Below are 27,936 nucleotides of genomic sequence, written 5' to 3'. Positions count from 1 at the left end.
ACATATGTATTTGCCAAATTGGATGATATAATCCAAATCAAGTTATTGACGGAGCATCGTGAATGATTTCAGACAATCATGGTATATGACAATCATCAATCGCTCTGCATACCTTGGGCATAAGAGCAATAATCACTATTTCCTTGGACATATTGTATATTCAGGAATGGAGAACTAAACTGTTCTACTTCACTTCTATCACAGATTCCAATATGAACATTGGTACAGAGACCCACCCACCAACAGATAAACTCAATTTATAAGTAAATAATATTTTGCTGGACTTTTTTTTTTGTTTTAACAGATTTGATTTAATAATTTCTTCTAGTAAAATTTGCTAATTCTGGTTTGAGGGAAGAAAATGTGCTAACACTTTAGCACGTATTGTGCTAAACATTTCCATATTGAATGCTCGGGCAAAACGATATCAGACAAACTACAACCGTTTGAGTGTGCTGCCCCACAGTCTCAAGGTTTTTGTGTTAATATCATGAATAGCTGACAAAAAGATATGCTTACACTATACATGGCATGTACAGTTGTTCAACACAACCATTAATCAACTAGAATCATCATTACATGAGAGCCTTCATTTGGTCTGCCCAATCTGAGTACTTATACACCACCATAAACCTTACAAATTCCACTTGGCATTAGAAACATTTTTTAAAATATAAGCGGACGATCAGGCTTATTCTCATATCTATTGTAATTAAACTGAGAAAAACAATGCTCCCCATTTAGAAAACAGATTATTTACTGCTGGAGTCTACAATTATTGATTTTTTTACAATTAAATCTACTACATAGACATTAAAATGTCATTTGTACATCTAAACTATCATGAATTCTTCGTAGTTTTATATTAATAACTAATAATGTGGTTGGTGGCTAATATTTTTTTGCTTGGAAGCAAATATATGAAAGAACACTCAATCCTCACAACTTGTGTCTATGCACATGTGAATATAGTCATGTGATGTCTGTCATAGGACAGAAATCACTTAATCTCAGCAGCTAAAGTAAGGTAAAGTTTCCAGTTCTGCAACAACTGATGTCATCTGCAACTTGTGTAACCAGAACCTATTCAGACAACATACTTTGAAATGATACCTTATATTAAGCATTTGTGCTCTTTGTTTGTTCCTTGTCTGTAGCCCAAATAGAATAATAGATCAACTCATCGTGTTAGAAAGCAATGTTGGTAAATACAAAATATGTATCCATAATTCAGGTCAAAATCAAACTTGTCACAGTAAATATACTCAATGTTAAAGTTGTTACAAATACTGCAAACCTTACCATATACACACGTATACAGATTGCATAACGTAGGGTGAACAATACTGTATTTTTCCTACTTTACGTTTTGCTATATTGTTTATATCACAAACCAGAAAAATATAGAATTTTAGTATAATCTAAAGTAAAAAAACAGCTATATATATTGCTACCATCTAGCTCAATGTGTCTTTCATACCACTCTAATAAACTACATTTGTAATTTGTTTCCAGTCACTATAAACACAGAAGAATTTGACTATGTATGCCAGACTTCTGGGTGGCTAATTGGACAACAAAAGCTTGCAGTGAGGTTAATAACAGTGTTGCATACATAATAAATTTAATATCTTAACTCTCATCATAGTATGCATATATATTTGTGAATGTTGGAACATTGAATATGGATATATTTCAGTACAGAAAAACAAATTATAGTTTAGATTTTTGTAGCGTTTTAAGCACCTTTATACTCCAACCATTCATCTTTTTAAAACCTCTGAATAACCATTTGTATATCAAATCATGGAAAGGACAATTTATCTGTGGTCATTGTAGCAGATATACAGATTATTAAGCAGTTAACCTGTGATTTACCTTTTTGTAGCAGAAATACGCAGGTGTGGGCAAATTTTCGATTGCTTGTTTATTTTAGCCACAAATGTTTTATTTTAATCAATTTTATTGCTTTAAAGTAATTATGATTTAAATATACAAGCTGACATCGGCATAGAGTAAGGTCAAAGGAAGGTGTTATTTCTGTACCAGCTACATAGGCTGAAAATAATGTGAGTGAAACAAAAATAATTTGCAAAACACAACAATTTTATAAACTGTAGGTGAATGATCTTAGATCAACATTCCCAAGCTTTGAGGTGCTTTTTAAAGTTTATTTTTCGTTATGATTTACAAGGCTTTTGATTAGTAGACAAAAATAGCATACAATAACTAAAATGTAAAGAAACAGTAAAAATAGAGAAAGAAAAATATAGAGCACTAACAACCCCATTTTTATATATGAAAGAGCATAGCAATACTAGGGATATGTGTACATTATCAAAGGAGCCCTAGATCAGCTCATAAAGGTCATTTTTGTCAGGCAAAACTAGGAGTCATTTTCCATTCTGATCATGTTTGAAAGTAGGCAGGCAGAAACAGCTTAGTGCACTCAGAAGTTTAACTCAAACTGTTCTTAGAACTCAAAACAGAAATTAGGGAGTTTTATATTTATTATACAGAGCACTTAATGCCACTGAAAGTTTCTTTTTTTTTTTTTCTCTTAACAAGCATTTTTTTCTACACCCTTCTTACTGAGGTTGGTAATAAGGAGGCTGAGAGCATGGAAAACCAGGTTGCTGAGTTGGGTAAGGAGCCTGACCAGCCTGTGGTTGGTACAGGTAGGGGGGCATGGTTTGGCCATACATATATGGATTATAGCCAACAGGCATAGGCATTCCATAATACCCTGTATATCCTGGGTAGGTCGGGAATGGAGGACCCTGTGCTTGTGAAGGAATATTGTTGGGAAGAGGCTGGGTGGGTACTGGAGCTGAAGCACCCGGTATTGCAGGATTCATATTTTGCGCTGCAATAACAGGAGCTGGAGCACTTACAGGAACAGATGGTGGAGGAGGACGTGGTGGAGGTTGTTTGTTAGAAATGACATTTCTTGGTGCTGGTGTTGGAGCACTTGATGCGGCAGCTGCAGCAAACGTGGAAGCTGCTGCATTCTGGTACCCAGGTACTGCTGGCATTGAAGGTGCACTTGGCTCTCTGGCAATACTTTGTTGCAAATCCTTCAACAATTCATCTCTTTCTGTCTTCCGGGCAAATACAATATCACTGCATTTTACTTGGAACTTAAGCAAAATTTCTGTGAGGTCATTGTAGAACTTTGTGCCTTCTCTCAGATTAGCTACAAGTTCTATGTAGCTGTCATGCCCTGCAGCCAATTTTTTCAAAACTTCTTCTCTTAGGTTAGCCTCACTGTTTGATTGCTTCATCTTTGAAAATTCCTGGTGAGAAACTTGAATATTGCCGATTAATTCCTCCTGCTTTGCCAGGTTTTTCTGCATCTTGTCTGTGTAGTTTCCGTAGATTCGATCAAGCTCAGTCACAGATAAAGCCTCTTCGTTAATGGCTCCATCCTGTGCTAAAGCACTAAGAAATTTGGTTGTCATGTCAAAATTGACAGATTTAATATCATTTTCCAGTTGCTCTCTTTCTTTCTTTACCTCATCTAAGTTGACTAACAAGGATTTCAATGTGTTTACAACCTCACTGCCCTGCATGGTTTTTGCTGGGTTTGCAGAAGGAATTGCTCCATTAAGTTCAGCTTCTCCCTTACACAAAATTGAAATCGCTTCACGCTGAGACTGGTAGCGCTCTTTCACAACCGCATCTGCTCCAATTGCTCTATCCAAAACATCACGGAAGTTGTTACCCTCAATTCTTAGGGGTTTATAAAGTTCATTGGAAGGTGTTCTTTGCCATCTCTCCTTAAACTTTGACTTTAGCTCATTGTCTGTTGCTTCCTCCTCATCCAAAAACTTCAGCGATGCATCAAGAATTTCTTTATTTCTCTGGAGCAGTTCTGGAAGGTCTCTGATTAACTGGTCAATGGTCTGAATACCACCTTGCTCAATTACAGCCTTTGACTTTTGCAAAATTGACTGGGGGATGCTGTCGCCAGAAACATCTTCAATAGCAGCAGGAAGATTTAAAGAAGCAAGTACCCCATTACATAAAGTTGTGGCATCTCTCATCTTAGCAATTGTTGTGTTGATAAGATCACCCTTCCTCTGATTGTAGACACTCAAGGACTGTTGTACTGCTAAAGGTACCAACTTTTCAAATAGATCACTGTACTTCGGACTCAGAGGGAACGGGATAGGAGTTGGTTTCACAAGAGCGGCTTTTCCGATTGGATCAAGATCTTTTAAATCTGGAACTCTGTCATGGTAAATGAAATCGTTGTCTTTTTTCGCAGCGGTAAGTGCACGGCTGATTTTATCAGACAGATCTTTGACATTGACATATTCATCATACCTTGTAGTGACCGTTTTCACCAGATCAGCAGCATGCTGTAACCTGCCAACTTCTTCCCCGAATTTCTTTTGCTGCTTTGCCAGGACAGACTGATGATACTGGGCATGGGCCTGCATAATGCAGTGTTTGGCAGCCAGGACAGGAAAGACCTCCTTGGGTAAAGCATCTTTGTACTGACACTGTTTGAAAGCGTCTCCATAGAAGTCAGCAGTTTGGTTGGCCAGTTTGGCAATGAGGGCATCCTTCATCTTGTCTCTGGTAGCCTTCAAGAAGAAGACCTCCTGGGCCTGGGCCAACATGATGACACTCAGTGTCCCCACCGTGTCTGGGGAGATGTCCACGGTGGGGTCACGGTTCAGGGCGGACAGCACCGTGTCTTTGATGTGGGAGAAGGCCCCGCTGGCCAGCTGGTAATATTTAGAGGCGGCCTTCAGGGCTTCGTCGTTCTCCAGATTTTGCTCCGACGCGATCTGGCTGGCCAGAGCCCCGATGTTGAAGAGCACACAGGTCTTCTCGTAGCCCAGGCTGGGCAGGCCGAGCTTCACCGAGCCCCCGAAGATGGAGCCCTTGTCGAAGGCGTCCTTCCAGGTGAAGGTGAGGCACAGCTGGCCCTCGGCGAACGGGAACTTGGGCTCGATGGAGCCGAGCTGGTCGTAGTATCTCATGACGATGTCCAGCGAGCTCTCGTGTTTGTCCAGCGGCCTACCCACCGCGCTCTTACGGAGCTTGTTCAGCTCCTCCACCGCCCGGCAGTACTCGGCCTGGTCACTCCCGGCCGGGTAGGTGTTCTGGATGAACTTAGACAGCGGCTTCACCAGGTCAACCTCCGATGTCTTCTTCAGCGGCACCGAGATGAAGGAGGCCATAGCTGAACCGCGGCGCTGCTGCTACTGGGAGGGGATCCTGGTGCACTAATGACGGCTGTCTCCCTTCTCCGTCAGTATCGTCCGAGCCAGTGGTTTCCGGGTGCCGCCTCCCCGTGCCTCTCGGTCACACGGCTGCTGCCTGAGTCACCTGCAACAGAGAGACTGCACTGTCACTTCCTGCTCTTATGTGATCACAGACATGCCGCATGCACCACGTCATCCCCGGGGAGATAACAGTATATTATACATACTTACAGCAGGGGTCAGTAGGTGCTGGGGGGGAACGATCACCGAGCCCGATCACTATGTTGCATCTGAGATCTGCACATTATTATGGAAGGAGGGGGTGGTCGGAGGAGGAGCACAGCAAGGAGGGGGCCGGGTGAAAGAAATAACTTCCTGCACTTTATCCCTTCCCTGTTTTGCCAAGTTAGCAAAGTTCTGCAGAACTGTGTGCAGCAATAAATCAGATTAGTGACTCTGCTGTGTGTACAGAAGTGACTGACCGACACCAGAACAAAGAGCGCAGAGGAAGCCTCAGTAATGTGTCGTCAGTGGTTCAAGGGACCTGGACTGAAGCTCTCAGGGGAGCAGTAAGGGCTTTAAATCTGACAGTGTATGGACCAACATCATCCAGGTTGCTTCTGTCTTCCCTGGTTGTTACTCAGCAACTGAATTTGGGGGTCTATTGTCTTCCACCTCTCTGGCAGCATGAATAAGAAACCAGACCTGAAGATAGTACTTCTTGGAGATATGAACGTGGGGAAAACCTCCCTCCTCCACAGGTACATGGAAAGGAAGTTTCAGGACACAGTGAGCACAGTTGGAGGAGCCTTTTACCTCAAGCAGTGGGGACCCTACAACATCTCCATTTGGGACACAGCAGGTAAAGTATTAGAAGTGTAACAAGTAACACACCTTCATATTATACAATGCAGTTTCATTTATCAAACACCCATGTGTTCTTTATAGTTACATTGTTGCAGTGGATAATGTGTAACATTGTCATAGACAAAACATCTGCTTAGAAATGCTGCAGAACTAGCAGAAACAAGTATGCAGTTACCTGTAGCCCATATTATAAAGAAATGTTTCTAAACCTTTTCTGCAAATACCATCATATGGTATGTTAAGAAATTCTTGTGGCTCTGCTTATATACTGATAATTAATGAGACAATGTCAGCATTGTGTGTAATGGGGACTTTCATAACTACTTTCTTTCAATTTTCCACAAGATGAGCATTGTATAGTTGTATTGTTTTACCTACATTAATAATGTTGCAGTTGTTAAAACAAGTTTTCACGTACCTCAGTAGTTTACTTTCTTTTCTAAAGATTAGTATGTATCAGACTTCTTAGATTACCAGGTGACCGATGTCTGTCTGCAAGAATCTTGTTGAAATATTAAACATGCACATACAACTGTTCTATGTAAATAAAATAGAAAATGATTGATTTCACTTTTTTGTTTTGTAACATTCGTTAGGGGAGTCTACCCTGTAAATTGTAATAAAGGGAAGTCCCTATGTTAACATTTAGTCGGTGATCTACTAAAGGTTTAAGGGGTCTCTTTAGGATCATTCACATATTCTCCCTACTCTCATTTATTATTGCAGAGATGAGAAATGATTTCATATAGTAATTTATTAAAATTGTTCAGCTGGGACTACAACTCAGATAAGATCCTGTCTCAGCGAAGAGTCCATAGTAAATTGATCAAAATCAGATCACCCTACCTCCAGCCAATTCATTGTGGCTGCACATGTGCGTAAAACAACTAGTGAAAGGAGGGATGGGAGCGATCTATAGATCACTCTGCTGCAATGCTAACGCCATCCTCATGTATACAGTGGAAGTTGGCCATATCTCTGATATCCCCTGCGTTCGGCTTTTGTTAAATAGCTCCAATATTAACATATGCTAAAACAACGCAGAAACGGCCACTCTGCATGGTTCATAAGTTTTCCCTCAGTCCGGTGAATCAATGTTGACACCCTATAGTCCATCAGGGTAGGAACCAAATTGAAATAGTCGTGTTTGTTTTTTTTCTAGGCTGACTGACTGTTTAATGGAAACATATTTGTGAACTTGGGGGAAATTTATGCTTTTAATAATTCGCCTCCAAGTGAAGTCTTCTGAAAATCCAACATCAGTCTTTTTGCTTAAAGTGCCCTGCCAAGATTATGCACTGTACTGCCTGGTAAAAAACACATTCACTTTTAATAAATACTTTTCTAAAAACATGTGATTCTACAGATTAATGCAGCAGTATATGTGAAGACAATACTGGAATTTCTGTTTCTAACCATTGGTCAGTTTCCTATGCATGAATACTTTTCATATGCTCTATACCATGTTAACATAATAGAGTTTCCCAGTGTCACAATTCCCATTACTTACACAAGCGAAAAGGAGAAGTGGCTATTTTAGAATGTCTTCTCTTCTTCATTTGTGGGATATGTAATTCTGTGTTGCTCTCCCTAGTGAATACACTGTGCAGTATGTAAAACTGAAAAGTATGTTGTAACAAACCGATCAGTACTAATAAATGTATATGTCACATGACCTGGAGCCTGTTTTTCAGACTTTATACTTTTGCTGTTTGGTCTTATTCACACACATGTGCTAGGATAATGTGTAGACTATGGATAAAGAAAACCTAACCTTTACTTTACTTATGCATTGGTAACATGTTCTTCATACATTGTGTTTTTACCAATTAAATCTATTGCACAGGTGGTGAGTGTTAATGCTTGAGAAATAATACAGGCTGCATACTATGGGGGGAATTCGGTTAGACACGAGAGTCCACAATGTGTCTGTGAGACACATCGCTGCAGAGTTTTATTTCTCAAACCTTCGCTTATTTTCCCTCGGGTCACAAAGGAACTTAAACGTGCAGTAGCTCACAAGAGTTTTTTCCTCAATTTGAAAATGTTTTGTGCTACAATATTGCAACTTGGTAACATTTCAACTTATCACGGCAGAGACTATCCATCAAAGTTCATTTTCTTGCTTATTGCCGTTGTGATAAATTAAGATCAGTGTGTTACAAGATCTGAATACAGTGACCCTAATTTGGGTATATTTGGGTATATCTCTATGGTAGATTGCAGCATGTATTTATATTGGGGATGTACAGGGTATTCTCTATTTTCTATCCCACTGCAACCTATGGGCCGCCTGTTGCCCACCGCTACCTTATGAGATATAAACACACAGGAATTTAATCTTATTGATTACATTGATGCAATGACAGAAACAAACACTGTTGAAATGCACCGGTCTGCATAGAGTATCATTGCAAGCTCCACACTGCAGTTTATAGAAGTTATAATCTCTGTTAGCTCTTGTGTTTGAGATTCCTAAACCAGTAACCCCTGTTCTATTTCTTAGCTGGGTACACTCTACAGTGTTTTCGGCCAATTATCAGGCCAATCACCTGATAAACGACTGTTGAGCCTGATATCGCATTAGTGGGTACACTTAGACGATGAGCGATAGTCATCCGAAAAGCAAAGCCCATTATTTGATTGTTCAGCCGCACTATAAATCTCGTTCAGTAATGGAACGACATCCATCCAATTCTGCAGTGTGTATGCACCCACGCTCAGGATCTCCATAGGGTTTACAGAGTCATGGGGGTATATTTACTAAACTGTGGGTTTGAAAAAGTGGAGATGTTGCCTATAGCAACCAATCAGATTCTGGTTGTCATTTTGTAGAATGGACTAAATAAATCTTAACTAGAATCTGATTGGTTACTATAGACAACAGCTCCACTTTTTCAAACCCGCAGTTTAGTAAATATACCCCATGATCGTTTCAGCCGACGGTTCTGACTGTTGATGAGCACAGATCTGAGGGTAAATATTTTAAAACCTGTATGGTGTGTACACAAGAATCAGCATGCTGATCAGGACTTTATTTTCTTTTCAATTGTTAGTAAAATCGTTGTAGATAACACATTCGTCGGAATACTAGTGTGTACCCAGAATTATTTAGCAGTCTCTGTTCTATTTCCTATCAGATTGCAGCAATGTACTGTGGCTCACAGGAGAGTTTTCTGAAGGAAAATGCTTTGTGCTTTATTGTTGCAACTTATCAATATTTAATATAACTCTATTCAGGCTAATTTGTCAATATCACATGAGGAGGGAGTGTATAACATAAACTTCCAGTGTTTACAGAAGCACCGAACCACTAACTAGGTGTTTGATCGCCCTGTCTCCCAACATATTTTTCGCTAGTGCTTTTTCAAGGGACCATTATTGTCATATTCATATGGGATATTAGATGGTAGAGACAGCACCAAGTGTTGGGGTATTTCTATCCTCGACAGCTGTGGGCCATCTGTTATGTACACTTGCTCCAACACTAATCTAAATCTGAAAGTTAAAGGGGTACAAGTAGATTCAATCCACTGTTATACCTATGCAGATAAAAAGTAAAACTGTTTCCTTTTAACAAGTATTCTACATGAGCACTATTTTAACCTTCATATGATTAAGTAGGTACTTTAGTGATTATGGGGCTGATGCGGAGTTGGACCAATGCCATTTTGTGAAGCATAAAAAAAAATAAATTGGTTCTGCACGTGCCCAGAAAAGAGGCAGCATGCATATGTACACTTGCTGGAATCTGACACTTAATCTCCTTGTGACTGATAGACAGAAGGGAGGAAAGAAGGCACATTATAATGTGGGCCAAATACAGTAAGAACACAGACTCCTATAAATCTATCAGTTGCAGGGGCCAGAGGGCAGGTGGAAATACAGCACGGTGGCTCAGTGGTTAGCACTTTTGGCTCTCAGCACTGCGGTCATGAGTTCAATTCCCAACCAGGGTCTTATCTGTGTGGAGTTTGTATGTTCTCCCTGTGTTTGCGGGGGTTTCCTCTGGGTGCTCCAGTTGCCTCCCTGCTGGTGGCGCTATATAAATAAATGATGGTGATTAAGTACACTCTGATAATGATTACAATCGCCAGACATAGCTGTCTTCTTCATTGAGACTTCACACTGAAGCTACTATAGAAATATAATTCGGCACATAGCTGGATTGCCTTGTCTGGCATCACCAAGTGCTTGTTGTAGCTTTTGTGGGAAACCCCTCTCTTGGCCCCCCAGCATTGATGTTGGTTATTCTTTTATAAGAGGCAGTACATACAAACAAATGATCTAAGCATTTTTTTATTTATTTTTTTAATCATAAAGATATGTGCTTAAGATAATCACCATCCATTAGAAACACACATTAGATACACCTACGCTATATGCTGTTAATGTAAGTAATTTGTGCTTGCATGCCCCTGATTCACCTCTCCAGGAATAATGGACTGAAGTAGAGTGGTTAGCACTTCTGCCTTACAGCACTGGGGTCATGAGTTCAATTCCCAACCATGGCCTTATCTGTGAGAAGTTTGTATGTTCTCCCTGTGTTTGCGTGGGTTTCCTCCGGGTGCTCCGGTTTTCTCCCACACTCCAAAAACATACTAGTAGGTTAATTGGCTGCTAAGAAATTGACCCTAGTCTATGTCTGTGTGTGTGTGTTAGGGAATTTAGACTGTAAGCCCCAATGGGGCAGGGACTGATGTGAGTGAGTTCTCTGTACAGCGCTGCGGAATTAGTGGCGCTATATAAATAAATGATGATGATGATGAGTGCGACACAGAGCATTTTAACAGCCCATAGGTGGACTTCCAACATTTCAACAGTAAATAATAGAAATTCTTTTATATGTAAAGTGCTAAGGTGGAATTGGAGCATGGGCTTGTTGCTGACTTTGTTGTTAAATAGAGTGTGTGTGTGTTCAGGATTTTTTTTTTTTTTAGGTTTGTTTGTCATTCAGCAAGCATTGGTATTAAGCTTAATTTGTAAGATCTCCTTTGTGTAAAGCCATTTTTTATGTCAAAGGACACTACTGAATGATGCAATAGTTATCCTTGAATGTAGCTCATTAAATATTTACATTTTAATTTGGGTCAGATAGTATTTTTGCTCTGTAACCTATAGCAACCAATTTTTGTTTTCATTTTTTTTTTTATTTAACTGGCCTCTTCATGAGAAGTATGCAACATAATGTGCGGTGTGCCAAGATTATTTGTTTTGCATGCACCATGCGCTGAGATCAGGGGAGGACTGGCAGCTTTTGGCATGGGGGGAAAACACAATAAAGTTGCCCACACTCTTCTACCAGCATGCAGATATAGAAAGATGGGTGTGAAGAGAAATGTATTGGAATGGTTTGTATAATGTGGTTGTGGTTGTATATAGCCAATTAAATATATGTTCGATTCATGTCAAACACCTATAACAGTGATGGCTAACCTGTGACACTCCAGGTGTTGTGAAACTACAAGCCCCAGCATGCTTTGCCAGCTATCAGCTAGTTATCTACTGGCAAACCATGCTGGGACTTGTAGTTTCACAACACCTGGACTGTCATAGGTTAGCCATCACTGACCTATAATCAAATACTTACCAGCTCCATCTGAATAGTATTTAACATTTGTTTTCTTTCTGTAGCGTTCACTAAACTGATCATGCTTGTTATGATTGGTTGCTGTGGATTATATTGCACATGCACCATTTTTATCACATGATTTTAAGTCTTTTTTAGGCATTCATGATCTGGGCCTGCTTGTTTATTTATAAACCGTTATTTATATAGCGTGCTATCAATTCCTGAGGTGTGATAGTATACCATATTCCCTAGAACCTGGTTGGTTCTCACTTCAGATGCTCCCCCTATCTCACCCAATGCTAACTAACGAATTGCAACCTCTCCACAGTTCAAACCAAGTGTTTCACAATCCTAAAATCCCCCATAGTCTTTCTCAATAGTAATTGTTTGTGATTTGAGCAACTTGTCAAAATTCCACAGACATAATTATTTTGCAACCAATTTTCTTGGCCTCAAAACCTGTTGTGGACAGGACTTGAGAAACCCTGCTTTAGAGGGCAGTGAATTGTATTTGGATTACTTCTTCTTTGTAGTTCAGAAGATAACTGACTGCCACATTGTGTTGAAAATACAATACTCATCTGTAGTTACTAATGTGGATAACATAATAACAGTCCTGTCAACAGTTATCATCATCATCATCATCTTCTATATATATATATATATATATATATATATATATATATTAGCACCACTAAATTCCACAGCGCTGTACAGAGAACTCACTCACATCAGTACCTGCCCCATTGGAGCTTACAATCTAAATCCCCTAACATACACACACACACACACAGACAGACCAAGAGAGAATAAGGGCAATTTAATAGCAGCCAATTAACCTACCAGTATGATTTTGGGGTTTTTGAGGAAACCGGAGCACCTGGAGGAGACCCACGCTAACACGGGGAGGACATACAAACTCCACACAGATAAGGCCCTGGTCGGGAATTGAACTCATGACCCCAGTGCTGTGAGGCAGAAGTGCTAACCACTAAGCCACCGTGCTGCCAAAAGAAGTCATGGGCTTGTCTGGGATATGCTACTGTCTACTTTTTGGTACTCTCTTCACCAGTTTACATAGAACTGTATGTAAACAATAAGGCAAAACAATTCTTTCATAATGGAATTTGCTCTGAGTGTACAGAGCACAGTCCTGTTTCTCCAAGCCAGCTACTGTTAGTAGTAGAGATGGACCAGTCTGTATAAAATAACCACTTCCACATGTAATAAAAGATACATCCTGCATTTTAGAAAATGTTTGTGTATATCTTGAGATTTATAGGGGCATGTTCAGGGAGAAGGGGGGAAAACAAGTTATACAGTGAAATTCTGTAACTCCACACTAACCTAAATTATAGTTGAATAGATTTTCTTTTTTAAGCAATGGAAACTTTTGCTTGTGAACACTAATAGATGATCTTTGTTAATGTATACCTAGTATCTAATTAGGAGTTAGACTTTCGTGTTTGATGTCATAAGATTCCCAGGAACACTGCGTGCTCGCATCTGCCAGTAAAATAAAATGATCGCTCTCTCGTTAATACTCCTAATACACACACAAGCTCAGAATATTGTAGACCTGCTAAAAACTAACCTTCGCCTAGCTATGAAGCTTTAATACATGTGTCACAATAAACCTCAGCTGGGCATGCATGGAAGGGTTAATAAAAAAAACAACTCACCTGGTTTGTCTAAAAAAAACAAAACAAAACAACAAAATCCCTCCAATCTTGTACCTGTTATTAAACAACCGATTCTACCATTCCTAAGATTTGGTTCAAGAGCTGTCACTCTTTAGGAAGTCTTCAGTTATTCCCTGTAAACCGGACAATTATCTGCATTTAATGTACCGTTATAATAACCAACAAGCCTCACTGCCGCGTGAAGAACACCATCATCGTTATTATCATCACCATTTCTTACCATTAAGAATACAATAACAGAATGTTATTTAATGGCGTTAAATATAACAAAAAAACATGCCACAATGCTTATTGAATAAAAAGGATAGCAACTTGGCATACAAGAATTCAAGACAATTACAGAGCTAATCATAAGATATTTTTTCCTAAGTCACGATAATGCCAACATTATGAGAACATAGTAAATGTTACATGTTTGTTTAAATGTTATGTTTATATATTTGTCTAAGTGGAGAACCTGTCATGGTGTTTATTACATTAAAAACAGTTTTTACTTTTCCACACCCAAGAGATCTCCCTGGAGTTGGCACATCCAATCGTGGAGGCTAGGATTATGAATTGTTATTATTACTATTATTTTATTTTTAAGTAACCAAACACTATAAATAGTATTGTATATAAAAGCCTCATACCATTGAGGTGACAGACTTTTTAAACACTAAACCAGTGGATTCCAAACTTTTCCAGTTCAAGGCACCATTAGGGTCTCCAAAAAAATTTCAAGACACCCCTAAGCCAAAATAATTACCAAGTAGTCCCCCGCCTTGCTTACCACTGGCCCTGGCCGAGGCACCAATGTGAAATCTCCAAGACACCCCAGGGAGCCTAGGCGCACAGTTTGGGAACCACTGGACTAAACTAATAATTCTCCCCGTTTTTTTAAATTATGGATTTTCCTAGTCCGTATATTCTGTTTTTACCTGAGTCTGATGTTTGTGGTTATTGCACCATCAGTGGTGGAAGTATTCGCTGTATGCTTGTACTAGGGCCCTTCATGGCCATGGAAGCATCCACCAGTTTTCCTTGCCTCAGATGGGCCCGCCCATCCACCGCTGCTGGTGGCTGGTAAAGAAGAAATACAGAACAGCACAGCAGACTGTTCTGTAAATACCTATTCTTTAGTTGCAGGTAAACTTGATCAATGAGAGGGTCTGCTATCCAGGGTATGGATGTACAAAATACTTATGTGAGTGTTAGGAGAATGAACCCACATACCACTACCAAAGAATTTACACCGTCCAGCTAGGGGAAATCAATGTGAGAACCTTACCTGTGGGGATAAGGGAAATGTAAGTCTGTCTAAAGGCTGTAGAACATGAGGGGATTAGTGAAGTAGCGTGTACTTTGTTATACAGCAGGTGAGTGTCAGCTCTTCTGACAAGTGAGCATCAAATCGCCCTTTAAGGCTGAGGATATGTGGGATGATAATGGATGATTGTGCATTTGATTAATTGATTTGAGTGAAGTTCAGATTCTTTACAGATCTACCATGTAAAGTCAGATGAGAGAAACTACTGTAAAAGGTATGTTGATTTGGCGACAGTATAAAGTGAAGTTGTAATTAATTGACTAATAATGACCTGGCATCCATTATTTCATCTGTGTTTGTGACTAAAGGTTCCCATACATTCTGCAATTTTGACAGCCATGGGCTGCTTATATAGGCCCAAAAAAACCTGCCAATAGCGGTCTGGCTCTCCATCACATGACAAACGGGACGAATGGTAGATAATAGCCGCATTTGACCATGTATGTGGTCATCAGCCAGCAATGCTAATGGCCAGTTTTAATATTGTTGCCTAATAAAAGTACTTGTAATACTACACCAGAGTGGCCTACCTGTGTTTGGTTGCAGAATACCTAATCTTTACACATCATCTCAACTTTAAGGACGGATTTTGGATGAGAATATAAAAGTATACTCTATATCGGATATCTGATAAATAGGCCTTCACCTTTATTTTCAATGTACACAAAAATCACTGCTACTGGTTGCAGATTTGAACAAGAAGAGGCTGTGCTGTATGAGGATTTCACATGTGTGAGAATGCAAGTGCAGGGTTTGTATTCCCTGTATAAACTGTACAAATCACATTAGACTGAAAACAGGAACAAGGACATCTGCAATGTTACAAATGGTAATGCAACATTTTTTTCATATGTTAGTCAGCTTATTTTGTATTTCTGTTCTAGTGACAGATTCCACATTTACCTTTTTCCTTGCACAATGCCAAATGTACATGAACAGAGAATTCCACATTTTAGAAAATAAAGCAAGCAAAAAAACTCATTTGAAGATTATTCCCCCCCCCCCCATGCCTAATCAATTTATCGAATGATCTAAATGTTGATTGAGGATACTCTAGATACTTCCTCGGCTTGCCAGGGGAAACACCTCCCCTTTACTTTTGCTGATTACAGTTTTAAAATTGGACATCTCATTTAATCATAGTTTACTGTGTAAAACAATTTTTTTTTTTGTGTTTTGATAAGTTAATAACAGAATGGAAATGGTTTAAAACAAAAAATACCTCAGGAATTAATTATAAAGAGCGATAGCCTAATTTTATACATTATATAAGCCAAAGGATCTGAAATGGTTAACTATATGTGTAACTTTTATGTTTGCAGTTTCTCCTTGGTAACGTGTAAACAATGACTGCTTATCTTACCTCTGCCTCTAGGTTTCCCACCTGATTGTGTTACATAGTATTAAAACATTTATGACTATGCGTTCATTTCATTGACATCCTGAGAATCTTCTAATTTTGGTTGGATTTGTCACTGCTACATTCTGAGAGGCTCAAATGTTTTAAAATAACTGAATTCATTAAGTTAAAGGTAAACATAATTGATTTAATTGATTAAATATGGGCTCCTGGCCCAACAGCTGTCGATTTGGTCATGCACATGTGGCCAAATTTGAAAATATCTGGTCATTCAGGCTGAACGCTCAATGACGCAAAGGTTTGTATGGATTGGGGGAGTGGTTTGCATGAATCTGGATGTGCGGCTTATTTTGACCTAATTTTGCCCGGATAAATGCTTATAGGTGTGTGTGTATACATTAGAGATGTTCACTGACCCCTGTGTTCCGGTTTTGGATCTGGATTAACTTCGTGTTTTGGCTTTGGCAAAACTGCCCTTGCGTGTTTTGGATCCCGATTTCCCCCCCCCACACACACACCTAAAATCCTTTATTTTATTTTTTAATTTTTTTTGCTAAAATCACAGATTTTTCCTTTTTTTTTTTTTCCCCCCTACATTATTATTAACCTCAATAACACTAATTTCAAGTAATTTGGTGTCAATTTTGACCAGCTCACAGGTCACAATATTATTTTCATACACTTTTAAACAAAGACTGCAGCGACCTGATTGGATGGTAAGTGACACTGCAATGACTCAAACACACGGCCATTCCTAGCACATCTAGGACACATTACCACACAGCAGTGTCAGTAAGGAAAAGTGGTGCAATTAGCAATGGAGCTCTTCTCTTTGTGTGTTACCTATATAACACAGTACAATGTGACTGCAGATTTACACCAAGCCTGCCAGCCCTAGTATTTGTATTTCAGCAATGACAATTAGCAATGGAGCTCTCCTGAATGTCACTGGAGTCTTTGAAGAACACTGCTACCCCTCCTCTTTCTATTCTACCTATGACGCTGCCCAACTGCTCTACAGACTACCAAGAACTGTGTCCCTCTGTGAAATGGCGCTCGATCACCGTGGAGGGCGGAATTTATAGAATCCAAAAATTGCGAGATCTGAGATCCAACAACGTAATGACGTAACGATGACGTTTTGCCTCGTTTTCAATTCCGAGGGTGCGCAAAAGTACCGGATTGGCTCGGTACTTGGATCTGCTAAGTTAGGGTGTGTTCGGTTATATTATGATTTCTAAATCTATGGATGAAAAGGGTGAGATGGGGCCAAGGGGAGGTGCTTGGTGTTAGAAAGGTGTTACTATCTTCCTCAATAAGCCATGGAGCCCATACTTTTGTAAAAAGACCAGGGGTAAATGTATCAAGCTGAGAGTTTTCCGGCGGGTTTGAAAAATGGAGATGTTGCCTATAGCAACCAATCAGATTCTAGCTTTCATTTTGTAGAATGTACTAAATAAATGATAACTAGAATCTGATTGGTTTTTCAAACCCGCCGGAAAACTCTCAGCTGGATACATTTTCCCCCCAGGTCTATCATAGTGAAAATGTGTGATGTTTTTTTTTTTTTGTTTTTTTTCTTCCAATTTATGCGACATACCAGCATGATATTTGTCCGCAGAGAGTGTGTAGTAGGGGAGTGATGTCCACTTGTTTCCAGTGGGAAGCAATAGATGATTTGAATGAGCCCTTCAATATCACTTAATTTATGAAATGCAAAATGACGGGTAAAGTGCAAAATCCACTTTTGCAACCTCACAAATTACGTAGATGCAAGTAGATTTCCACCAAAGTGCATCTTTCTGCAAATCAAGATGACAGTGTTTGCAGAGTAGCAGAAGTTTGCATTGGTTGAAGGTCAGATTAAGGATATCCCTAGTAACGTGCAGAGTAGGCGCACCGGTTTTGCGTAGTAGTGCAAAGGCAAGATTTTATTTTGTGGAGAAACATTATGGAAATGAGTGGTGGAGCTGGTGTAATTTAACGGAGTTTCTTGCCTTGTGGAGTGGAGCACAGCCTTTTCCACTCCCCAAAAACACTTGAGGTTTGTACCTGCTCTGAGCTGGTGGAGATGAGGTCTTGCCCTACACTTGTAATTGAAAGGGTTTGTCATCATCCAACTCTGCTCTTTAGTGGTGAAGTGCATTTTTAGATGTAATGAAACAACTGTCAAACATGCATAGATGTCACATATGATAAAGATAGACCAGAGAACATGCACTGAGAAAAATGAAACGTTTTATTGAAGATAAGGGTTAGGACGTTAATGGGATGTTACACTTTTGTACAGTGCACCTCTTCAGAGGTTTTCTCCTCTACACTAGCCTAGATACACTTCTAGATTGTGGAGGAGATTGATGTAAATGATGATTGATGTGCGCTTGGCAGACCATCAGGGCACACTTGTGTAAAAACAAGGTATTTTTATACTGTGCATTCCATGAGCTTCATAAATAGAAAGGTTGACAGACCATGTAACAATAAACTGAATCAGGCCACAGGTGACAGGATTCGCCATATTGATTAGCTAAATATGAAATTTATAGATGAATAAATAATATGGGAATAGAAAATTGAAGCCTAAACTGGCTTTGTATGTTTTTTTTTTCCTGCTATAGATTAGATGTGCTAGAAAAAGCGAACAGCAATAGCTCTTTTAATGGTCCCTTCTATTGGTACAAATGAAGTGAATCAAATTTTTTTTTTTTTTTTATATATTTTACTCAATCCTGAATATGCAGTGTAACTTACTTGAAATACACATTATTCTTTATAGTGAAGGCTAATATTATCTTGAAGGACACAAATGTATCTAATACACATGCACAAATAAACACTGCCACTTTCATTTGTTTTATATTTTTGCTAGAGTGATATAATATATATATATATATATATATGTTAACCCGTGCATGATACTCATGCATTCTAGTCAAATCAAGCTACTTAAGGTGTTAAAAAGGTTCTTGTCATGCATTTGGGGCTAGGCCAGGCCTCCTCAGGGGAAGAGCGTTACTTCCCAATGTAAGCGCCCTTTTTTAACGTGGTTTTGTCCACATGTCACCACCTCATCATTCTTCTCCATCACCTCATCCTTCATCCTCATCGCCACATCCTTAATCTCCATCGTCTTACTGTTCTAAAACCTCTCGATACACAACGTTTCTGCTAAACACCTTATCGCTGTGCTCAATCAGTCTTCCTTGAAGGGCAGTATTCATAACCTGCACTTTCACATCACTGCTTCTCCATACTCGTGAAAATGCGACATACAATTTTCCATGACCAAACACAGGCTCTGGTAAATAAATACCCACACGGTCAAGAGTTTGAGCCCTCAACTCGTAAATTTAGCCTTTACTACCCCTCCCACGGGGGGAAGGGGGGATGATGGAAGTTAACTGACTTCACTATTATAATTTTTTGGTCAAATAATGTTAGTATACCAAATTTCAGGTCAATTGGATGAGTCCTTTCTGAGAAAATAGTTTTTTACACACACACACACACACACTAACACACGCCGCTAGGCTTATATATATTAGATATATATATATATATATATATATATATATATATATATATATATATATATATATATATATATATATATATATATATATATATATATATTCACATATAGGGGCAGCACAATGGCTTAGTGGTTAGCATTCCTGCCTCACAGCATTGGGGTCATGAGTTTGATTCTGGACCATGGCCTTTTCTGTGTGGAATTTGTATGTTCCCCCTGTGTTTGCATGGGTTTCCTCTTGATGCTCTGGTTTCCTCCCACACTCCAAAAACATACTGGTAGGTTAATTGGCTGTTATTAAAATTGACCCTAGTCTCTCTTGGGGTGTGTGTGTGTGTGTGTGTGTATGTTAGTGAATTAGACTTTAAGCTCCAATGCGGCACGGACTAATGTGAGTTCTCTGAACAGCACTGCGGAATTAGTGGCGCTATATAAATAGCCAATGATGATGATGATATTGCTAATCAACTTAATTTTATCTACGTTTTGTGCTCCTTAGGTTTAAGGGATTTAGTGCATGTTTGCAAGACAGTTCTCATGCAACTTATTCACTGTCGTCCAAACATTTATTTTCCTAACAAAGCAATGTTATAACCTAAATACCAATTATCTGGTGGGGTGAACGCCAAGTCCATTTTTCCATGCCTGATTTTATTAAAAATACTGAAGTGTGAATGCCATCCTTGTGTTAAGAGGCTAAACCTCTACTAAGATATTTCCCAATCGTCGCCATTACAAAAGAAATCTGTTGCACTGTGGCTTGTGTGGCGGTCTTATTATTCTTTAAGCTGTGCCACACAGTATTATGAGTTTATATTTATTGTCTTTACACTGGGGATGTCCCTTTTTTCTTCTGCTCTATGTAACCTGCAAGTGGCATCCCAAAAATAAGGAACTTGATCCAAAATATACAACATACTTGCCAACATTTGTATTCAGGATCTCCTAGAGGGGAGGTCAAGTGGCAAGAGCAGGGGAAGCATGGTGCACTGATTTGAGACATTTTTGCCCTGCGAATTGCATCATTGAGGCCATTGTCCCACCCACTTCACTAGGAAGTGGGTGGATAGACACTGGAAAACAACTTTCAGAGACGCTTGCCTTGGTGGACTTTGGAGAACTATTATTTCAACCATATCATGTTTACTAAATTTAACTACAATTATTTTTTTTTGCTTGAAAAATACTTCATTTGAAGTAAAAAATATTGGTAAAGCCTAGAGTATAAGAATAAAGTGTCTGTCATAGTACCAAAACACTGTGTAGTTCTGTCCTGCTTTCATCCATATACCGCTTTGATACACTGTTGTATGTTAAACTTGGACGGTATTGATTTCCTTTTTTTATTTTATTGTTTTAATTGAAAAAAGAATAAATGGTCAGAATCAGTTCAAGCATACAGAACAAGGGACATTTTATTGTGTTGAAGGACAAAACTGAAAAATAGGGACATTTGCAATGACAAAAAATTTCCACAAACAAATCAATAATAATAATATTATTCATCTTTATAGTGTCACATGTGGTCTGCAGCACCATACGGAGAGCAAATAGCAATACAGTAAATAAATAAAACTACAACTCTCAACACAGCTACTGGTAGCCTGGATGGATATTGGAGTGCAAGGCGTATATGCTGTGCAAGCTGAAAACTATGGCAATTAGCTTTGGTGCAACTTACAGGTTCACAGCCACTGAAAGAGATGTGATGACAATGAATGAGTGGAGTTAAGGGGCAGAGCACCCAAATAGGAAGTGCGTAGTGTAGCTGGTGGTTAAAGATTATATGTAATGAGAACAGGGGAGTAGAGGGCCCTGCTCACTAGAGCTTACAATCTAAAGAGAAAGGGGCAGACAAAATGGTTGACACATTGGCCAGTGTAAGAGGATCTGAGGGCAAGAAGCAAGGGTGGGAGAGATGGAGGATGAAAGAGGGTGAGGTATACTACATGGTGCAATGGATAAGTGAAGGACTAGTAGGCTTTGAAGACCAGGTGGGTTTTCAATGACCGTTTGAAGCTATACAAGCTAGAGAACAGTCTGATAGAATGAGGGAGATCATTCCAGTTGGGAGGTGCTGCACAGGAGAAATCTTGGATTTGGGATTGAGATGTGGTTTCCAGAGTGGAGGAAAGGCGAAAGTCATTGGCCGACTGTAGGGTGGTGGTATTATGTATGGAGATGAAGTTGGAGATGTAGCGGGCTGTGTAGTTGGATATGTCCTTGTACATGAGGGTGAGGAGTTTGAAGAGGATTCTGTAGGGGAAGGGGAGCCACTGTAAGGTTTGGCAGATATGGAACAGCGAGAAAGTAAGATAAGTCTAGCTGCAACATTAAGTATAGATCGTGAGTAGCAAGATGGGAGCAGGGGAGGCCAGTAAGGAGAAGGTTACAGTAATTCATAAGTGAAATAAGTGACTAAATAAGAGTTTTGGTGGCATTCCGGGAGAGGAAGGGTCTGATACTAGCTATGTTGCAGACCTGTAAGCAACAGGATTGGGCAAGAGATTGAATTTGGAAGCGAAGGAGAGGGAGGAGTCAAGAATAACACCCAGGCAGGGGATTTAGGGAACCGAGGAGATTATAGTGTTGTCAATAGTGATAGAGAGGTCAGGAGGGGAGGAGACTCTTGATGGAGGGTAGACAATGAGTTCCATTTTGGCCATGTTAAGTTTGAGCATAAGGACATCCAGGGGGAGATGGCAGACAGGCAACTGGAAACCCGAGAGAGGAGGGAAGATCAGGAGATGAGGTAGAGTTGAGTGTTATGGGCATGGAGGTCTACAGAGAAAAGAGCAGAGGGCAAAGAACATAACCCTGTTGGACTCTTATGGTAAGGGTGGATGGAGGTGGAAGAGGAACCAGAGGTAGAAACGGAGAAGGTGTGGTAGGACGTGGACCATGAAAGGATAATGTCTGAAAGGCCAATGGTGTGAAGGGTGTGCAGTAGAGGATGGTGAGTCAAGGTGTCAAAGGTCTCAGAGTTCCAAGAGGATAAGCAGGGAGAAGTGGCGCCCTGGATTTGGCTGAGAGAAGATCATTGGTGACTTTGGTCAAGGCAGTTTATGCGGAGTGGAGGGGGCGGAAGCCATATTGGAGAGGATCAAGGAGGGAGTTGTCAGAGTTGGTGAGACGATTGTAGACAAGCCACTCATGTATTTTGGAAGCAAAGAGGTGAATACAGATGGGGCAGTAGAATGGGTACGACAAGAACGTGTTTAAAGGATGAGGGGAATTTGCCAGTGGAGAGAGAGAGACATTAAAGAGATTGGGCGCAAAGGAGATGAGATGAGAGGGGATGGGATTCAGGGGGCAGAGGGTAATGTCACCTGTAGTATAATGGAAAAAGCAGAAGAGGTGGTGGCTGGATAGAGAGGAGGGTGGAGTGGTATGGGTGACAGAAGACTGATGGGAGGAGGAGATTGGAACTGCAAAGGAGGCAAAGTCTGTGACTGGAAGGGGGAGGGGCAAACGAGTGACTTGAAAGATCTGAAAAAAAAGGCTGCAGGGATTGGAGGATTGTAAAGAGAGGAGACTTGAAGGATTGTTTAGCAAGGGAGAGGGCGGAACTGTAGGATAAGAGGATGGGACTGTCCTTGGGAAAAGAACGCATGACCCTTTTTAACCTGGTCAACTTCCTTTTTTCATAGTGATTATCTAATTGAAGTAAATTGACATCTTTCCTTATTATTTTTTTATTCTTCTTATTCAAACAGCTTACTGCAATTTTAGAATAATGGGGAAAATGGGATTGGACCATTGTGTCCTGGGGAAATTGGGAAGTTATGTAATTAGTGGGCAGGGCTATTAGATTCATTTGCATGTGCACAGTTAGAGATGTCACTTTTCAGTGTATATGTAAAAATAATTTTTCTATGCCCCGTTTGCCTGTAGATGGCATAGCATGATTCAGTTGACATAACGTGTTAAGCTCGGTCACAAGTAGAACCTGACTTGTGAGCACTGATGAGGCAGAGGAACTGTTGGAAGGAAGCCGTCCAGGAGCGGGCATTGTGGCTTATTGTGAAAAAAATTCACCTTATAACCTTGTATGTTCTCACTTGACCGAATACATTAGTTAGTTTTAAAGAGCGCTTATATTTAATCACATTTCTTTTTTGTACTTATTAATGGGGCATATTCAATTGTCCGCGGTTTCCGCTGCGGAAAAACTATTACCAGTATTACGGTAATAGTAAGCTGGATTTCAGCTCGCAGCTCCCTGAGCCGCGAGCTGAAATCCAGCGTGAAAAGTACCGTAATACAGGTATGTATGCGCACTATTACCATAATGACTGTAATAGTGCGCGCCGCGAGAATTTTGACTATAAAGCCAACAATTGAATATGCCCCGTTGAATGAATGTTTTTTTTTTTATTTTTTTTATTACGATTATTATTATCATCGTAAAGTTATATTTGTTAATGCCTTGGTTTCCTTGTGGCATTCTCGTCTACAGGGTCCAGAATGTTGAATGTAATTGCTGGAATGCACTTTTCCAGTTCTATGTGGTTGCTACTTCTTGGTAGCTATCACTGTTTGATATTTCCCTAAAATGACGCGAGGTTAAAATAAGAAACAAAAAAAAACAACTTGATGCTACTTAAATAGACAAAATGCTGAAAAAATGGTGGTTTATCAAAAGAGCAACTATAACCAGTCCATGCTAAATGTTCAAATATAGAAAGTTACCTGGTAGTCCTTGTAGCATCATGTAGACTGCAAATATGTGCTGTCCTACAGTTGTACTGTCACTTTGTATACTATTCACATGTTTTACATTCCTACAGAAATCTTCCCACTCCTGTAACAATTCACCATCCCACTGAAATGCGAGACAAATAGCTGCTTTGTTAACACCATGGTGTATTTGTCTCTCTTATATATGTGGTACAATAGAATTGTGGCGCTAAATCTGTTTTTAATTTGTAAATTGTTTAATAAATAAATCTTTAGTATTTAGAATATCCTTCTATCTGCATCCAAGAGATATTTATTGAATCCAACAGTGTCACATGGGGCAAGGTCAAGGCTGGATACACACTAGAGTGTTTTTCAGCCAGTTATGCCTAATATTGCACTAGTGTGTATACTTAGGTGATTAATGATAGTCATTCCAAAGCTCAGATCATCGTTTGATTTGATTGTTCAGCAGAACTATAAATCTCATTCAGCTATGGAACGCCATCCTTACAATCCTGCAGTGTGTATGGACTCACGATCAGGATCTCCATAGAGTTTACAGTGTCGTGATCTTTTCAGCCGATGGTTATGACAGTTGATGAGCACAGATCCGAGGGTGAATCTTTTAAAACATCTATAGTGTGTGCATGAATCGACATGCAAGATAAATACTTGACACTGGTATTGTTTTTGTTCTATTTAATGCCTCTATTAAAAAAAATTTTTTTTAAACAAACATTGCATATAACTATGAGCTTTTTCCCTTTTAAACTAGTAGTATAATAAAATTCAATTGAAAATGTCCCAAGCCATTTCAAATGTAGTCATTTTTTAACATGCAGTTTGTTAAAACCATGTTACCGGGGCAGCTAAGCGATGCTCAGCTCCCCAGTGATACTGGCTGGTAGCAGAAGGCAGAGACTAACCACCATCCAAGCCAGTCCTGGGACCCTGTGCACATGCTTGAGCCGGCAGGCTGGCCCGGGCTTGGAAACTGGAACTGAAAGCCTGGACTTGGGCTTCCAGTTCCAGTCTTGCAACAAAAAAAATGTAATGTTTAAAAAGAAAAACAAAACAAAACTGAAAATATTGTGATAGCAGGTGAGACCCTTTACTGTCTGGGGGCTTTGGTAAACAGGGTGAAGCCATAAATCCTGCAAAAAATCCCTATTTATAGTATTTAAAGTTTATCTAGAATTTAATCATGCAGGATGGGGATGTTTGTTTCTTTTGTTTTCATTCCTGATTCAAGAGTGATCCCTCAGCTTGGCTCAAGAACTGACAAACAGGATCACTGTCCAGTTGGCTAAATGGGAAAGACAGCTGGTTCTCTTCCAGTATTTTACTGTGATCTGACGTTTCACTGTTCACCGTTATATAAATAGGCAAAGGTAAGTTTTTTACATGTGGCAAAGTCAACCACAACGTGCACTTGAGAACTTGATAAATATGCCCCTTACTAGGAAAAAGTCTACCAACCCAAATAACCGCTTAGTCTGTTAGCTGACACATATTGACAGCATTTATAAACCTTTAAAACCTGAAGACTGACTAAACCTTGCACTACTCGCCTTCTGTAAGCATCTGGTTTAAGCACCGGTCAAAGGTTTATTGACTTGCTAAAAGAAAAGAAAAAAAAGTTTCTGATATCTGCATTAAAGGACCACTAAACCTAAAATTTTGTTTCAACACTGAATATTTTATACTGTACAGGTCATTATGACTATAAAAAATATTATGGGAAAAAGTGGGAGCAGGTGATTACATTATAGTGAGATGACTCGTGATGGAAGTGATGTTATGCTTTAAAAGTAAAATAAAAGATTGCATGGTTTGTGCAAAGTATGCATAAGCTAACCAGCTAAACATGTATGTTTTGGCTTTAGCCCAAACAAGTAAAAATAAACTCTTTGACTAGTTTAGCATCATTGTGAAAGATGTACTTGTAGTGGAGGCTAGACTGTGACTACCACTCTGCCTATGAGGAGATTGAAGCAAAGAAAGAAAATGCTTTAATGTATGTTGTGCAGATATTTACTGCAAGTTTTTGTTTCTGTTTAGGGAGGGAACAGTTTCATGGCCTGGGCTCAATGTACTGCAGGTCAGCTTCTGCCATCATCCTGACCTACGATGTGAGTAATATGCAGTCTCTCCTGGAGCTGGAAGAGCGCTTCCTGGGTCTTACCGATACAGCCAATGTTGATTGTCTCTTCATTGTGGTGGGGAACAAGATTGACCTCTCTGAAGACTGTGAAGCAGAAGAAGAATTGGAAGGAGAAAGACCTCGTACCAGCAGTGCTTCCAAGGTGCGCAAACAAGTTACTAAAGAAGACGCTATTGCCTTATATAAGCGGATAATGAGATATAGAATGGTGGATGAAAACTACGCTCCAGCCGCAGACAAGATGTGTTTTGAAAGCAGCGCAAAAACTGGACACAATGTTGACGTCGTGTTTGAAAGCGTTTTTAACATGGTTGTGCCATTGATTTTGAAAAAGAGAGCCAATGACCCACATGACACAGTCAATCTTGCACAAAGCAGTCAACAGAAACAGACTAAAAATGGCTGCTGTTAGTTATAAAATTTTTGCACTTCTCCCAGGGTAATGAAGGTAACCGTGTTTAATGGCTAGTTGATGGGACTGATTTGTTCACTGTTATTCTAGTGGTGTATGCCTGTCACCCCATGCCTCCAGCAAATAGAAGATTGAAATACATTATTGGAATAAATGGGATTTTGCACAACATTTAAGAACATACCATTGTATGCATTCCTGACTTTCTACCTAATTCATCTTTGCAGCTGATCTCTGCACTGATGTGCCTTCTACCTTTTTGTCATACCATACCAAGAACTGCAATTTTTTATCACATTTATTTATAACATTCTACAAAATTCCACTACCTAACAATGATTTTTATTATGTTCGTTTGTCATGTACATGCAAAACTCTGTAGATCAACATTTGTATGTAAAAAGTAATTCCCTCTTTTCTGTTTTTGATCTAACATATAATATGAATAATAATTAGTTTACAATGGATTGGTGGCATAAGTTGTCCTGGGTAATCCTGCTCATCTTTGTACATGATTTGTCAAGAATAAGACATATATATGGCATGTCTTGTACAGCACACATGTAAAAATATACATGCTGAACTGTTATATGGGGGGGGGGGGGGGGGATAATTTATGATCATTATCACTGACGAGTGATTTATCACTAATCCTGTATCATTTACTGATCTATTAAATGCACATATAAAAGCTTTCTTAATTATATTGTTTTGTTTGTTTTTTAAATAATAATATTTTATTTAGCAAGTGTGTATTACAAACTGGGATAAAAAACAAGGTAAACCATGAATAATCGCAGTGAAAAACCACATGAAATAAGTAATTGGACAAATACACAAACTGGAAGGTAAAGCGCTATGGATGTTATGTATTAAGAGGGTGGGGGAGTGGGGTGAATTATATTGGGTTTTTCTGTTGCATTGTGGTGCTGTGATGACCTGCACCATAAACTGTAGAGCAGTCTATAATTGAGAAATAAAAAGCTGGAACACTAATATATAAAAAACATTTATATAGGAACCTAATCCAACTATTTTGGTGCTTCAGTAGTCTATATTATGGAAAAATCTGGGAAAACAAGGACACATGGGGTCTCGGTCATATTTAAAAAACA

At 39.4% G+C, this 27,936-nt stretch overlaps 2 protein-coding genes across 3 annotated transcripts; one reads left to right on the top strand and one right to left on the bottom strand.

Annotated features, from left to right (window-relative positions):
- Positions 1-285: 285 nt before the first annotated feature.
- On the bottom strand, positions 286-5,560 carry PDCD6IP (programmed cell death 6 interacting protein). Of its 2 annotated transcripts, none has more exons than XM_075200008.1 (2): positions 5,451-5,560; positions 286-5,343 (listed from the first exon to the last, which is right to left on the bottom strand). In XM_075200008.1, exon 2 carries the CDS (start codon positions 5,193-5,195, stop codon positions 2,589-2,591), a length of 2,607 nt encoding a protein of 868 aa, XP_075056109.1. In that variant the 5' UTR covers positions 5,196-5,343; positions 5,451-5,560; the 3' UTR covers positions 286-2,588. The 2 variants fall into 2 exon arrangements, with proteins under 2 accessions (XP_075056109.1, XP_075056111.1); XM_075200010.1 differs by having other exon boundaries at positions 5,447-5,509.
- On the top strand, positions 5,337-27,527 carry RAB20 (RAB20, member RAS oncogene family). Its single transcript, XM_075200011.1, has 2 exons — positions 5,337-6,081; positions 26,307-27,527. The coding sequence occupies exons 1-2, from the start codon at positions 5,907-5,909 to the stop codon at positions 26,819-26,821; spliced, it is 690 nt and encodes a 229-aa protein (XP_075056112.1). The 5' UTR covers positions 5,337-5,906; the 3' UTR covers positions 26,822-27,527.
- The last annotated feature ends 409 nt before the right edge of the window (positions 27,528-27,936 follow it).

This window comes from Mixophyes fleayi, chromosome 2 (assembly GCF_038048845.1).
Source record: "Mixophyes fleayi isolate aMixFle1 chromosome 2, aMixFle1.hap1, whole genome shotgun sequence".
Lineage (NCBI taxonomy): Eukaryota > Metazoa > Chordata > Amphibia > Anura > Limnodynastidae > Mixophyes > Mixophyes fleayi.
This window is presented reverse-complemented; position numbering and strand designations above follow the sequence as displayed.

Excerpts from the sequence above, each read along its gene's own strand:
- PDCD6IP (XM_075200008.1), bottom strand. The coding sequence starts at position 5,195 with ATGGCCTCCTTCATCTCGGTGCCGCTGAAGAAGACATCGGAGGTTGAC.
- RAB20 (XM_075200011.1), top strand. The coding sequence starts at position 5,907 with ATGAATAAGAAACCAGACCTGAAGATAGTACTTCTTGGAGATATGAAC. Across the intron at positions 6,082-26,306 it reads CTCCATTTGGGACACAGCAG|GGAGGGAACAGTTTCATGGC; the intron begins GTAAAGTATTAG and ends GTTTCTGTTTAG.